Below are 16,296 nucleotides of genomic sequence, written 5' to 3' on the forward strand. Positions count from 1 at the left end.
TTGGAACATTGCTTCACAAAAGGGAGCGTACATCATTTGGGGGCCTTCTTAAATACAATCTTAAAATCCAGAGTAGACTGTAACTTGAGTTCACTTTTGGACATGTAAGGAAAAACAAGTCTGTTTGTTATTTGCAGACTGTACTAAGGGGGGAGACTGGGCTCACCTCCACCCCCCTCTAATCTTCTCTGGGTGTTGTAGGTTCTTTGAGCATGAGTTTAGATTTCAAAATGCTGCTTACTTGGGATTTATGCATCTTGTCTCTGAACTTTGATTTTATGGGCAGTTCAAGTGGCCTTTAATCCTCACTTAGTAAAGACCTGTGGTGTGGGATTGGTTTTCTCTGTTTCTTTCAGAATTCTTGCGAGCAAAATATCGATAAAGGAACTTTTGTATGTAATGAGCATCACCTTTCTTCCAAGATCTTTGCAATTGTGTTAAAAAGATACCAAAGAGCTAGAAGACAATTCTGGCTAGTAACATTCAAATAGTTTTTAGAAACTGATCTTCCATTTCAATGAAAAATAAAGAAATGCTTTATAACTAGAAATTGATCACCTTTTAGGCCAGATTTTAAACTGTCATAACTTCATAGACTTCAGCTGAGCCAAGACAATTTATATAAATTGAGTATCTGGATGTACATGGTTAGCTTTTCCAATTGAATGAACTGTTTTTACAAGGTGCTATGTAGGGTCTAGATGTTTGTACTAGGTTGAAATGAACCACATTGCATTTTCAGTGTGACCTAGCTAGAATTCTAACAGGGCTGCTTTAATATATTTCACAAGCAGGTCCCTGAATTCTAGGCATGGCTCCCGTACCCCTTCTGCAAGGCATTTGACTTGGTGCCATTTTGGTTAAAAACTAGAATGATATAAAATTAACTTGTCCCATAGATTAAAAGCTGGCTAACTGATAGGTCTCAAAATATAACTGTAAACGTGAAATCACCAATGAGCGGGTTCTAATGGGGTCTGGTAGGGTTCAATCTTTGGCTCTCTTATTTAACATTTTTATCAATGCCCTGGAAGAAAACAAATTCATCACTGATAAAGTTTCCAGGTGATACAAAAATTGGGAGAATGGTAAATAATGAAGAGGGCATTTCACTGATACAAAGTGATCTGAATCACTTGGTACACTGGGCACAAGCACATGCTATGCATTTTAATAGGGCTAAATGTAAATGTATATCTCTAGAAACAAAAAATGTAGGCTGTATATGTTTGGGTGCTCTATCCTGAGAAGCAGTGACTCTGAAAAAAGCTTTGAGGATTGTGGTGGATAATCAGCTGAACATGAGTTCCCAGTGTGATGCACTGGCCGAAAGGACTAATGCAATCATAACCTTGAATAGCAGTAGAGAGGTTATTTTATCTCTTTGTCACTGGTAAGACTGCTACTGGGATACCATGTCCAATTCTGGCTCCCACAGTTCATGAAGGATGTTGATAAACTGGAGAGGGTTCAGAGAAGAGCCACAAGAATGGTTAAAGGATTAGAAAAAATGCTTTATACTGATAGATTCAAGGAGATCAGTCTATTTAGCTTAACAACGTGAAGGTTAAGGGGTGACTAGATTGCAGTCTGTAAATATCTACATGGGGAACAAATATTTAATAATGGGCTCTTCAGTCTAGTAGAGAAAAGGTATGATACGATCCAGTGACTGGAAGCTGATGCGAGACAAATACAGGCTGGAAATGAAGTGTATATTTTCAACAATGAGGGTAATTAACCATTGAAACAATTTACCAAGTGTTGTAGTGGATTCTCCATCAGAGACCATTTTTAAATCAAGAATGGACATTTTTCTAAAAGATCTACTCTAGGAATTATTTTGGAGAAGTTCTGTGACCTGTGTTATACAGATCAGATTAGTTGATCACAATGTTTGCCTTCGGCCTTGGGAATCCATGAATCCATGACTATATGATACTTGACTATCTTGCATAAATAAAACTGCCCTTTTCTCTTGTTTCTCTTAACTCTGAGTCATTTATATAGTGCCTTTTCTTTTCACTATAAATATTATTACATCATTAAGTATAGTAAAGTAAAAATATGGAATGGAAGAAATTATCTGTAGAATTTTCCCCACACCCTTCACAAACTATTATCAGAATCTTTTCATATGTAGGTTTCAGAGTAGCAGCCATGTTAGTCTGTATCCGCAAAAAGAAAAGGAGGACTTGTGGCACCTTAGAGACTAACAAATTCATATGTAGCAAACTTTTTCTCAAACTTTTCCTTTGATCGTGCAGATGAGATTTAGAAGATACTACTCGGATTGGCTGCTTTACTTTCTGTTTGTGGGTCATGCCAGTAGAACCATGCCAGAGAGAGATTAAATGCAGTTATTCACAGGTCTTTCATGCAGAAACTGGGCTTTGCACAAAATCATCAAAGTTAGGTAATAGAAACTCTCTGTTACTTGTAGATTTCAAGAATCATGTGCTCAAATTCAACACTGGAGAATTCAAATCCAGTATATGGTGCTAGCTGTTGACTTTGTGCATATACGCTGATTAATGGTGGTCAGCAGATATCCACTGTTTCCCATTTATTTGATTAGTAACTGTGGGTTGGCATGCTGTAGTCTCTCAAACAATGAAAGTGGATATCTGTGTACTATTAAAATCTAAACAAGTAACAATGGATTAATTATCCAGCTTGGATACAAAGCTGCCTGTATTCCCTGTGGGTTTTACTGCCTGTGTGTGTGCACAGCCATAAGATCATTTGTGTGTGTGTGTATTAGAATCAAGCCATTTACTTCTGAATAAAAATAATCGTAACACTGCAAGCAATAAATCATCAATGCATTTTTGCAAAATTTTCTTTTAAAGAATATGGATTTATAAATCTGAAACCTGCTGGGAGGTTTTAAAATCTTTGTTAAGATTAATTTCCTTTAGTTTAGTCACCCTATATTCTGGGGCGGAGGGGGAACAAACAAAAAAAATACCCTGAATGTTTCCTCACATCATTATTAATACAGTACAATGAAACTTACTTTTCTGTGATGTCTTTCATTACAAATAATAAGGAAAAAAATCAGGTCTTTCTCAAGCTCTGTGACTCTTGAAGGTAAGGTGGTGAAACCTTGTACCAGCCTCTCTTTCACAGTGCAGAGAAAATAACTTTGGTGCATGCACAGACAAGCCCAAAGCTTTTATCTAGTTTCCAGCATGCAGACTCTAGCATACCTCTTTGTGCTGCCAGATCTCCCAAGCTAAGTAGTTTCAGACTTGGTCGCTATTTGGATAGGAGACCTACAAACAACAGCTAGGTTTTGTACGAAGTGATGTAGATAATTGATAAGGTGACACACTTTCCTCTGAGTCAGCTCTGAATTCATGCCAAGTTTGATGTTAGGGGACACTGAGGCACTGTCTTTTGGAAGAGACATAAAATCAGACTGATGAAATTAAGCTATTGTTTGAACAGAGATTTTTGCTTATTTGCTTGCCTGCAGATTAGAGAGTTAGAACCAGTTTGCTGCGAAATTTAAAATGGGATGCGTGAATCTCTGTACTTATAATTAAGCCATAGACTTCTTCAGTTCCACATCTACATTCAAAAATATTTTTATTTGTTTTGTGATGGGATTTTTAAATTAGGACTTTATAAAATGGTCAATGGCTTTATCGTTCAGCCTTTGATCCAGTTCATGATCAAAGGATCTTGTGATCATCTTAATGAAAGTCACATAATTCATGTATCAGAGTAGCAACCGTGTTAGTCTGTATTTGCAAAAAGAACAGGAGTACTTGTGGCACCTTAGAGACTAACAAATTTATTTGAGCATAAGCTTTCGTGGGCTAAAACCCACTTCGTCGGATGCATGCAGTGGAAAATAACAGTAGGAAGATATATATATATATATATATATACACACACACAAAGAGAACTTGAAACAATGGGTGTTATCATACACACTATAACGAGAGTGATCAGTTAAGGTGAGCTATTACCGGCAGGAGAGAAAAAAAACCCTTTTGTAGTGATAATCAAGATAGGCCATTTCCAGCAGCTGACAAGAAGGTGTGAGGAACAGTATGGGGGGAAAATAAACATGGGTAAATAGTTTTACTTTGTGTAATGACACATCCACTCCCAGTCTTTATTCAAGCCTAATTTAATGGTGTCCAGTTTGCAAATTAATTCCAATTCAGCAGTCTCTCGTTGGAGTCGGTTTTTGAAGTTTTTTTGTTGTAATATTGCGACTTTTAGGTCTGTAATAGAGTACCAAGGACACTGAAGTGTTCTCCAACTGGTTTTTGAATGTTATAATTTTTGACGTCTGATTTGTGTCCATTTATTCTTTTACATAGAGACTGTCCACTTTGACCAATGTACATGGCAGAGGGGCATTGCTGGTACATGGTGGCATATATCACATTGGTAGATGTGCAGGTGAACGAGCCTCTGATAGTGTGGCTGATGTGATTAGGCCCTATGATGGTGTCCCCTGAATAGATATGTGGACACAGTTGGCAACGGGCTTTGTTGCAAGCATAGGTCCCTGGGTTACTGTTTTTGTTGTGTAGTGTGCGGTTGCTGGTGAGTATTTGCTTCAGGTTGGGGGGCTGTCTGTAAGCAAGGACTGGCCTGTCTCCCAAGATCTGTGAGAGTAATAGGTCGTCCTTCAGGATAGATTGTAGATCCTTGATGATGTGCTGGAGAGGTTTTAGTTGGGGGCTGAAGGTGATGGCTAGTGGCGTTCTGTTATTTTCTTTGTTGGGCCTGTCCTGGAGTAGGTGACTTCTGGGTACTTTTCTGGCTCTGTCAATCTATTTCTTCTCTTCAGCAGGTGGGTATTGTAGTTGTAAGAATGCTTGATAGAGATCTTGTAGGTGTTTGTCTCTGTCTGAGGGGTTGGAGCAAATGCGGTTGTATCGCAGAGCTTGGCTGTAGAGAATGGATCGTGTGGTGTGGTCTGGATGAAAGCTGGAGGCATGTAGGTCAGAACAGCGGCCAGTAGGTTTCCAGTATAGGGTGGTGTTTATGTGACTATCGCTTATTAGCACTGTAGTGTCTAGGAAGTGGATCTCTTGTGTGGACTGGTCCAGGCTGAGGTTGATGGTGGGATGGAAATTCATGTAGACCATTTGATATTTTGGAACTGCTACACAGATCGCTGACAATCAGCTATGCTGGGTTATAGATCTGCTGAGTCTGGAGAATTTTTTTTCTTCATGACATCTGCTGAGTTGGGATAAAACCCCTGATTTTCATCAGAGATTACTTAATCAAACCTAGGTGAAAGGCCTAGCAAGGAATGCCAACTTTCTAATTGCACAAACCCAAACACCCTTGCCATGCCCCTGTACCTCCCCTTCTCTGAGGCCCTGCCCCTCGCTCTCCCCCACCCTCACTCACTTTCACTGGGATGGGGCAGGGGGTTGGGGTGAGGGTGCCCGCTCTGGGCTGAGAGGTGGGGCTGAGGGGCTTGGAGTGTGGGAGAGGGATCCAGGCTGGGGCAGGGGGTTGGGGTTCAGGCTATGGGAGGGAGTTTGGGTGTGGGAGGGGGCTCAGGGCTGGAGGTGAGGGCTCTGCCTGCGGGTGCGGGATTTGGGGTGGGCCAGGGATGAGGGGTTTGGGGTACAGGAGGAGGCTCCGGGCTGAGGCCAAGAGGTTTGGAGTGAGGGAGGGGGTGCAGAAAGGAGTGTGGGCTCTGGCAGGGGGTTTGGGTGCTGGAGGGGGCTCAGGGCTAGGACAGGAGGTTGGGGTGCAGGAGAGGGTGGGGGCAGTGTGAAGAGATCCCCTGGCCATCCCGCACCTAGGAGCCAGAGGGACATGCCCATCACTTCCGGGAGCTGTGCGGAGCCAGGGGATGCAGGGAGCCTGCCTTAGCCCCGCTGTGCCACAACCGGACTTTTAGCAGCCTCATATCTCCCTGATTGCTTTCAATAGCCACTGGGAGATCGACGCCGATTGCAGTAGACTACCGGCCAATCCAGGAGGGTTGGCAACCCTACTTATAACTCTGATGGGAAGTACCTTATTCATGGAACTTCACTACAAGAGGAGCTGCTAGGGAGAGGCATGACCATGAAAAGTGGCAACAGGAGCTGATTCAGTGTCCTTTCCTGTACCACCACAGTGATAGCAGCCTTGTCTCAATTCTGAGATTACTCCATGAATGTTAGCTTCATTTTGGCTCTGAGTCCCACACTGTTTTCCAAAGGGTGATGATGGCAGACTGATTTGTGTTCCTGAGGGAGAGACTAGAAAAAGTCTACAATTAACTTGTTTTGTGCCTATTAAAATTACTTTGATGCATTTCTTACCTGAGGATTTTTCTCTGAGACTGCAAATGTGCTTGAAACACTTTTTAATGAAGAGAAGAATTATCTGTTTATACATCCTTGCTCAAAGAAAGACACCTTTAGTCAGTGTTTTAACATTGACCAGTTCCTCTCCTTAGCATATGTCCTTAATACTGGCTTTAACCAATTGGATATTAGGAACTTATCAACTGAACTTAACTAAGTAAGTCTTTCCTGTGAAGCAATGTAATTATGCCTGAGATAAAGCCATATCCTCAGGCCCTAAGTTAGCAGCAGAGCAGGTCTCAGTCGTTCTACCTATAACAGTGCTGTAAAACTAACAAGCTGACAGTTATTAAAACATTGCCTTCACTTTTAGTATCATATTACAATACCAATTTTGAGTGAACAAAGTATAATTCACACACTACCAGGAGGTGGATATAAATATTTTCTGCAGTTGAAAAATGTGCTCATTTGTATTTTTACCATGAGTTTTTAAAAACAAAAAGATACACTTGAAATATCTAGAAGAGTATACTTTGCCTTACACGCAAACCAAGCCTGATTCCCATAGTTGATTTCAACAAAGTTTGAGTGCTCAGCAAGAGGAGCTAGAGTGCTCAGAACTTTTTAAAATCAAGTAATTTATGCTTAGTATAATTTTCATTCTAGCATTTTTATATATTAATACAGTACAATGTAATAATTATGCAGATACTACTCTGAACTTTGTTTAACTGTGTAATGTTGGACAGTTAGAGGGTTACGCTAACATCTTTACCCATTTATTCCATCAAAATTAACACAACAGCATCTAACCTGCTTGGGTCCTTTTGAAAATCTCACTGAGACCCTATCTGCATTATTAAGCAACTAAATACTTTTGAAAATCTGGCACAAGTTCCTTGCCCATCTTTGATGTTACTCCTGTTACAAGACAGGAATTACCTGATGAATGCATAACAGCAATGTCATTAATGCAAGATCAGGTTCCCCTGAGTTCTGTCCAGCACACTACCTTTTACCTTGCATTTGTTAATACACCTTGCATTGTTCAGGGATAACCCCTTAATGTATTTTTGCAGAGGTGGGAACAAGTTTGGAAATATGCTACATTTCTGTTTAGTTAAATATTGGGTATTTTGTGGGTTTTTATAAATTTTTTTAAAATAAGTATATTTTAGGGATTGTGTAGTTGTGACCTGCAGTGAATCTGAAGCATAAGTGAGTTGCTAAATGCTCATTTCTATAATGCATCTTTTACCTAGGTAAAAACATTAAGAAATTGCATTCTCAGATGTCATAATTCAGTTCATAATTGAATTCATTTTGGGGAGCAAATATGATCGTTGGCATAAAGTACAGTTAATAGCTGGCAACCACTGACACAAAAATACAGCACATTTCCATTTGGAGTTTATTACTTATCATTATTTGTCTTAAAGATGACAGGACAGACAAAGGATGGGAGGGGAAGCAAGGCAGGGGGAGGTGAAGTGACTTGTTGAAGGTCATTGCCCAAGTTAATGGTATAGCTTGGATTAGGACCCACATCCCCAGTTTTCCAGTCCAGTGACATATCATGAGAACATGTAGCCTACAGATAAAAGTAGCCGACAGAATGCCAAATATCCAAACTTGGAAGTGGTTTGTGACCTGCGAGAATTTTAATTGCTCTTGGAGGCTGAATTTACACCTACTGCACTGTTGTTGTTGTATTAGATACCATTATTTCTGCAGCGCACAGGAGAAAGCCTTGACTTCCTGTAAACAATGACTTGGTGCAGACTTAATAAGCCTCACTATGCTACATCAGTATTGTGGTAATCTTCACATCAGTGTTGTGAAAACCTAACTTCCAGGTGTTTCCTCTGTGTTGCGTGTTGTTTGTAGTTAGTACTGATGTACTAAGTGAATTAGGCTGCGTTTTAGGGATTTGTTGCTGTACAGAAATCACTCCAGTTTGGCCCTTGCTGCTTACATCAATACTATGTGCTAATAAATCTCACAATTACCTCGTGTGGTATTGTACAAATTCACTGCATGTGTCCTTAGCATGAGCCATGAAGTAATCTTAGCAGATGTCTCCTGCATGTAAATAAAATCAGCAGTTCAGTCTTGAGCAGAACTGGGCTGGCAGTGTTTCCTGAAGGAAGAGCAAGCCCATGGCCCAGCAATTTCATGTACTGTAAAGTTTTCCAAGTCATGAAGACTTAAATTAATGCTTGTACTTTGCAACATGTTAACATGTACTTTGTTGTAATTCAATTTCCTGTACCTTTTCATTCTTCTGTGAATGAGGAAGCAGGCACAGAGAGGTAAATTGACTTCCCTAAGATCACACAGATAGTGGGAAAGATGGGAGTAGATCCAATGTCTAATGACTTCCAGTTGCTTTCTCTGCCCAAAATAAGGGGTCTTCCTGTCTAAAAATATATAATAAATAGCAATGTCATTTTACAATGCCAAAACATAGTCTCCCTTAGAGGTTAAGAAATCTGAGCATCAAACATCCCAGTTTCTCAAGGGTGGAGGGATAGCTCAGTGGTTTGAGTATTGGCCTGCTAAACCCAGGGTTGTGAGTTCAATCCTTGAAGGGGTCATTTAGGGATTGGGGGAAAAATTGGGGGTTGGTCCTGTTTTGAGCAGGGGGTTAGACTAGATGATCTCCTGAGGTCCCTTCCAACCCTGATATTCTATGATTCAACCAGGTTGATATCACAACCACCATAGGTTGGAATGACCATCTGAATCTTTCAGGGCACTCCACTGCTTCTATATACAACTCTGTTAGTATATATTAAAATAAGAACCCGTGACTGAGGACAAGTTTATTGAGAGATCCTGTCAAAGCCCAATGAAAATATTAGAAGCAGTTTAGAACCCAATCCTGCAACTTGTTGCATGTGGATAGACAGCTGCAGCCTCATGAAGCCCTATTGTTTTGCATATCCTGTGTGTGACAAGCCCCAGGATTATGACCTTAATTTGAAAATATGCTTTATTTAAGAGTACCAAATATTAGTTTCAAATATTTATAACCCTGAAAAATGCCCTAGACAGGTTTTATATAAACACCTAGATAGAAAAAATTTAGTACATTTGGTTGAAGAAATGGAGGAAAAAAATGCTATTGGAAGTTACAGTGTTGGAAGTGTTTCTGTACTATTGTCCGTCCAAGCTGACTGGGTTTTTCCATTCAAACTTTTCGTGGGCATTATCTTTTTATAGACTTTTTTCCCCAAAACAAGAATTTTCACAAATGAAAAGCTTCAATTTGGAAAAATCCTACAATGTGTGACTAAGCTAATCCATTAAACATGGCAATGCAACCTTTTTTCCCCTTCCCCCAAAAAACAAAACAAAAAGCCTTGAAAATGAAAAAATGAAAACAACTCCCCCAAAACAGCAAACACACACCAAAAAATAGCAGAGAGAGTGAGAGAAGAAAAAACTGAAGAACAGACTAAATTCTCATCAAATTTCCATCCATATTTTTTTAAATGAAAATTTTCAAATGAAACCAAAATAGTTTTGCAGAAATTTTCATTTTTTTAAAGAAGGGTACTTTCTTACATTTTTTGTGTGTGTGGAAAAACTTTTGATCAGAGCTACAATTTAATGGCAACATAGTATAGTTCTTAATGTAAATAAATGCTTTGTGCAAAAAATAGACTTGTGCATAATTTTGTACCTCTGATTGTAACCAACTGGCTATGCATGTCAAAAAAATGAATGAAGGCTATGTTAATATTTTTTGTAATGCCATATGTACTTCTTTTTACAGGTGACTGTTACAACTATTGGTTATGGGGATAAGGTACCTCAGACATGGATAGGAAAGACCATTGCATCTTGTTTTTCCGTGTTTGCTATCTCATTTTTTGCCCTTCCTGCGGTAGGTTCTCTTGTGGGTTTTTTTCTGACAGTTTGTTCTTAAATGAATTAATGGACCATTGCATCTTTTATGAATAATATCTTCAGCTTGCCAACATTTTTTTTAAAATATCAAAAGTAGCTAAAAAGAATTTTTATGCTTCCTTATCAATTTTATATAGTATTCTATTTACTGCAGTCTACATTTGCTAGAGTTCTCTTCTAAACAGTTTTTTTAGCCTGAAAATGAAAGTTTAAATGAGAATACCTTTCTCTTCAGGTTTTAGAGGTGTACAATACATTGAATTCACATGGTAATCATTTTTGTGAGTGCACTAATGCTGATGTTTTAGTTTTGTAAAGCCCCAGTACATCATAAGCACTTCAGCATGTGCTTAAGTGTCATTGAAGTCAATGGGTTTAAATACTCTGCTGAATAGGGATGAATTTAAGCATGTGCTTTGCTGAATCACGAAATTTAAACCTTTATTAGAATATACATAGAAGTGTCTTAACAGGTATAAACTTGCATTATTTTTGTCTGTTCTTTTCCATTCTTACCTTCACCCCCCTTTCTACTACTGAGAAATGACCTTTGATAAATAAATGCTAAGTAAAGCTATTTCTTTGATCTTGATTTTTTTCTGAATTTAATGTCTTCAGGGATGTTTTTAAAGTAATTATTCTGACGTCTTTATCTCCACGAACATGCTTATAACTTGCCTGTCAGTTTTCCCAGTTAGTTGTAGCTGTAAAATAAACTTATTTTCAGTGTTGTTTTGATACAAAGGAGAAATAATTAATCTGTTTTTTGCATAGGACAACTAACAAAAGTTAGGTGTTGTCCTCCCAGTAATAATAATTGGTTCATAATAAGCATTTTATGCGTCTACCTTGTCCTAAGAGTGTGGTCAAAAAGAAATACTAATGCAGCTAAACACAACTGGAATGGGTCTTTGGGTCTAGTGCAAACCCTTAATAATTCCAAAACTAAATGTAGCATGGGTCACTTGTTTAATCGTCATTGCCTCTGTGACCTCCGTTAAATGAATTTCAGAGAGAACAAAATGCATTTCCTATTAATTTCTAACTGGAACATTTGATGAGCGGCAGAGTTCAGTACAGTAAAGCCAAGGTAGCCAGCTGCCCTGTTGTCTTACATTGGCTTAATTAGAACCCACTATTCTCTAGTGGTGTAGTTCCAGGTGTAACAGTGGTAGAGGCCATAGTGTAAACAGGTCTCAGTTGTATTTACCACTGTGTTGATAAACCTGACATTAAATGTCTCCACAGAGGAGGTGATAACTAAACAAGTGAACTGGACTATGCTTACTTTTGGAATGGTTTACTAGACCTCATATATTAATTGCTCTTGAGTCGGGTCAGATGACATGGCGGTAAACTCACCTGAGTCCTGAAAACACTTCAGCGTCCACCGTTGCTACCACTGGTGGAGAATCATAGGCCCCAATTTCCCTACTATAGGCGCATCCAAAGAGGCTTGCTTATGACTTAATAATACATGGACTTTTCATCACACTGAAGGGGTAGGCAAATCAGGGTAAAAACACGCTTTCAGATTTGACTCTTCATCTGCACAAGGATTTATGTGGTTTTCAGACTGTGTAATACCATCTACACTTATTCTCTAGAGGGTTGATCCAAAGCTGAAAGATTCCCATTGACTTGTATGGGCTTTGGATCAGGCCACAAAAAAACTATCATTTTAAGTTCCAAGAAGAAATACTAACCGAGACTGAAAATATGTCTGTTTGCATATTAAGTCATTTCCCCTGAATAATTAGCTAAGTTGTTTATGATGCTGAATAAAACTTTATTAATATGATGTAATTTGGCCAGAGTGTTGAAATATTTTTTTTTCTGAACGTTAGATCTTTATTTTCTTTTTTCCCTTAGGGAATTCTCGGTTCAGGCTTTGCCTTGAAGGTACAACAGAAACAAAGACAGAAACACTTTAACCGTCAAATCCCAGCTGCTGCGTCTCTCATTCAGGTACCTGGACTGCTATATTTTAAATGCATTAATTTTCTCCCTTTTATTTCAGGCTGTTTTTTTTTTCAAAGCTGCCTGAAGGATTTGGACACCAAATTCCCATTAAAAATTAATTGGGAATCCAGATCTCCTAGGTGACTCTGAAAATTCCATCCTTAAAGGGAAAATCGTGGCCAGAGCAATTGGAACTATTCTTCACAAAAGACAGTGCAAACAGTTCAGATCAGCTGTTTTGAATTTCTTGCAGAAAAATATCCTGTGATGGTGGTTTGTTTGATACAAGAGTTGTTAGAGCTGATCACCAGTACTCTCATACATCTTGCAGCAACTACAAAGTAGAGCTCTGCAGTTCCCAAAATTTCTATCCTGCAGAAAATTTTGCATTTCAATAAAAAAACAAAATGAACAAACCAAAACCTATTACAAATCCAAACAAAAGGTCAGTTATGCAAAATTTTCCATGGGACGAACACTTTCAAAAAATTCCAATTTGGAGGAACTAAAATGGAATTTTTCAAAAATTTCTGGTCTGAGCTCTCTGGGCTCCTGGGAACCCAGCTCATCTGGGGAGCCCAGACAGCCTACCAGGTAAATTGTCATGGAGATTGGGAACTCCAGCTTACAAGAGCCTTGCCAAGTGGACTTTTGGGGAGTCAGCTTCTCAGGGAGTTGACTTCCTGGGAGGTCAGGAAGACCAAGAAGTCCCATTTTACAGATAGTGACCTGAGAAGTTAGGTGATGTGCCCAACCAAGGTCACGAAGGGAGTCCATGAAGAGCAGGGAATTCAACTGAGGTCTCTTGAGTCCCACCCCAGAGGGCTTCCTACCAGGCCATCCTTCCCTCTTCGTGTTGTGCTGACCCTGCTTATTGCAAATAAAACACATAGTTAAATAAAGAACATTTCTCCCCCTTTTTTGTTTATCAAGCAATTTAAAATTAGATGGACTGAATTTACTAAATGAGGATTTTCCATAATGCGAAATGATAAATTATCCTTCATTTCTGAAGGAACCTGAACACATCAATAATTTTTAATATCCTCTTTAACTTTCAGGAAAATCACATTTTAGAAGCTTTAACAATGAATCTATTGTAATAATTGTACTGCTAACGTTTATTTTAGACTGCATGGAGGTGCTATGCAGCAGAAAACCCAGACTCTTCTACGTGGAAAATATACATAAGAAAACCTGCCAAAAATTATCATTTGATGTCACCTAGTCCAAAACCAAAGAAATCAGTAATGGTATCGGTAAGTAACCCTGGTTTTCTTTCCCATTTTGGTTGTTCAGTGAATACATATGCTTGGTAGATTGATTGGAATTTGCTCATTCTCCAGAGGCTATAAATTGTATTGGTATTACAGGATATTGCTTGGTCTTAAAGTTTTGCTTTTCAAATGAACATTGGGGTTTTCCAGATAGAAACATTTATATCTGCAGTTTACTTTGCTGCAATTCCCTGGTTTGATTTTGATGGACATGAGAGTTTTGAGGGACACAGCAGTGACATAACGCATTTCTATCAACCAGTAATTGAATGCAGGACACTGTGAAATAATGAGCAATGGAAAGGTAAAACAATATATTGCAATGGTAAAATACTGTGCTACTCTCAAATATTATTCTTATAGCTCAATCTGCCCCTCTGGTAGTAACACGGGTTTACATACAGTAGTATTTCATGTCACATGATTTCAAATAATATATGTTGTTATGCAAACACAACTGTGTATATACAGTATAATTAAAATAAATACCTGGTAGGTAGACTGAACTGTGCTAGGCAGATAAAATTGAGTTCCACTTGATTTATATGATTTGGGTGTGTTGGATGAAAAATGAGGTCCTATTTGCTTTGCCTCAAGCATGAGGATCAAATTTCCAAAGAGCCAGAGGCCCTCCTAAACTTGCATTATGCAAGCGTGCACACACCCACATTCAAGTAATTGTATCTGCAAATATCCATTTGTGTGTCCAGCTACGCAGTTTGCATATTTGTTCTTAAAGGCACAGGGAGGTTCCTCTTCTTAAGGAATTGCCATGAATGGTCCCAGGGTACTACTTTATAAGAATTTTGTCTTTGTGTCCTTGGCTAAAATGTCCCTTTCCCCCAACTTTGTGGAGTATGCAAGAGGCTAGTTAGCTGCATGTTTCTCTCCCTCCACCCCAGAATTAGTTATACCTCAGTATTAGTCTATGTAAATGCCTTGTAAAGCACTTTAGAATATTTTGCTATGAAAGGCACTTTGCAAATATAAATTTATATTATGTATTACTTCACCAATTCCGGTTGCAGCTGTTTAACAGTACGTGGCAGAAGTATGTAACAGGCTTGCCGAGGAAATGAAAAAGAATATTGGGCCAGATCCTTACCTGGACTAGATAGGCATAGGTCAATTAATGTCAATAGAGCTATATCTGTTTGTAGCAGTTGAGGATCTGGCCCATCGTAGCCATGAAACCACAAGTGATTTATGTAGGCAGTATGATAATCTTGTTTTACCTTCCGAAAAATTATTTTGATTACCTTTCCTAATTTGCCTTTATCAGGCCACTTTTGTCTAGTATATAATAGCTGAATTAGGAGGGTACTATGATTCTTCAGCACAGAAGCCAGTACCTGTTTATTTTAAATGTGTTATCGAATAAAGTTTGTAACATATATAACTCATTGCTGAATTAGCAGGGTTTTTTTTTTACTACAAGTCAGTGTTTCAGTAATTATTCCAATATGTATGATCCTAGGAATTATCCTGTTTTAAAAAAAAATCATCTTGCGAAATGAGCTAGCAATGATAATGAGAATACCAATCTAATATTTATAGTGCCTTTTCTTGAAGAACCCTAAACCACTCTGCATCCTTTTACTGTGGGAATTTTGCAAACTACATACTAGAGAGAAGCTGAAATCTCAATCTGAAATCAGAGCTCCTTCAGATTTCAAAGAGGGATTGGATTTCAGTCCTGACTTCCTGTCTTTACAGTTTTAGTTGCAGGGTAATTCTATGGTTCTGATGAAGCCAAAATCAAAAAGGTGATTTTGTGAGATTTCTTTCATTTGTGACTGAGTGAATCTAAAACCATTAGATATGAACCCCAAACCTTTATTAAACCTTAACTGCATCTGAATACTGCTTATCTCCACTAAATATATAAAAGGTGAACGCCAGTAGAAAAACTCAGATTCAGGTTTGGATTTGGTTGTGAAAGTTCAAGAAGTTTCAGATCTGATGTTCTGTTTTGGATTTTTCTCTAATAATATATACTACACACCTATACCTACACACATACACAAATATAGAAAGTATTTAAGGTTGCAAAATCAAACACTCAAAACTCAGGAAATGCTAGAATTAAAAGTACTTGTTCAACCTTAATTCTGCACCCTTGCAAATATGTATTATTGTATAATCTATGACCACATAATATTATTTCCATAGACCCCTGCCTGATTCAGTGCACAGGATAATGCTCAGTGAATGCAGGCAGGGTTGTGTATGAATGAAGAGGCTAAGAAGTGTAGTGTGGAGTATGAGGCTTGGCTCAACAAACGAGTTGTGAAGGGCATAGAATTCTTAACACCAGCTAGTAAAAGGAGATATGTCTACAACTCATCCTCTCCTGGCTTCTAGCCCAGTGCACCTTCCCATAGATAAAAGGGAATTTTGTTGGGAGAAAGCAATGGGAAAATTCATTTTGTCTGTGTCCTGCCTGTTTGATGGTTCTGTTCTATGTGGCATGCTGAAGAAAGACCCTGGAGAGCATGCTCAGTGTGGGTAGAAGCTTGGATGATATGATATAACAAGCCTCTGGCAAGTTCTGTTGATCAAAACAGACTGCTGGTGGAAATATTCAATATCTTGGAACTCTGCCAAATCTGAATGGATTTTTGTGCACACATCAAAAGATACCTACTTGACCTCAGGACTACCCCTTTGCTAAATTTCAAAGTTGTGCCGTACACTACTAGAAGCATTAGAGTTCAATAAAATCTTATCTTGACTCTCTTTAAAAAAAAAAACACAGGGGAGATGTTAGGCAATCTTCATATATAGGAATAACATCTCAGCTGAAATACAGCTGTTTCTGAAGTGAAATGTCATCACCATTTTAACAATGGAAA

General features: G+C 38.6%; 1 protein-coding gene across 3 annotated transcripts in view; it reads left to right on the top strand.

Moving 5' to 3' along the window:
- The window catches only part of KCNQ1 (potassium voltage-gated channel subfamily Q member 1), a 534,726-nt gene that overhangs the window by 156,642 nt on the left and 361,788 nt on the right, over positions 1–16,296 (top strand). For 2 of the 3 annotated variants that reach the window (XM_077820035.1, XM_077820036.1), the window contains 2 exons: positions 10,069–10,179; positions 13,295–13,423. In XM_077820035.1, coding sequence (XP_077676161.1) covers positions 10,069–10,179; positions 13,295–13,423 — 240 coding nt within the window. Of the gene's footprint in view, positions 1–10,068; positions 10,180–12,074; positions 12,171–13,294; positions 13,424–16,296 lie in introns of all 3 variants that reach the window. The other variant, XM_077820034.1, reaches the window with a different exon arrangement.

This window comes from Eretmochelys imbricata, chromosome 6 (genome assembly GCF_965152235.1).
Source record: "Eretmochelys imbricata isolate rEreImb1 chromosome 6, rEreImb1.hap1, whole genome shotgun sequence".
NCBI lineage: Eukaryota > Metazoa > Chordata > Testudines > Cheloniidae > Eretmochelys > Eretmochelys imbricata.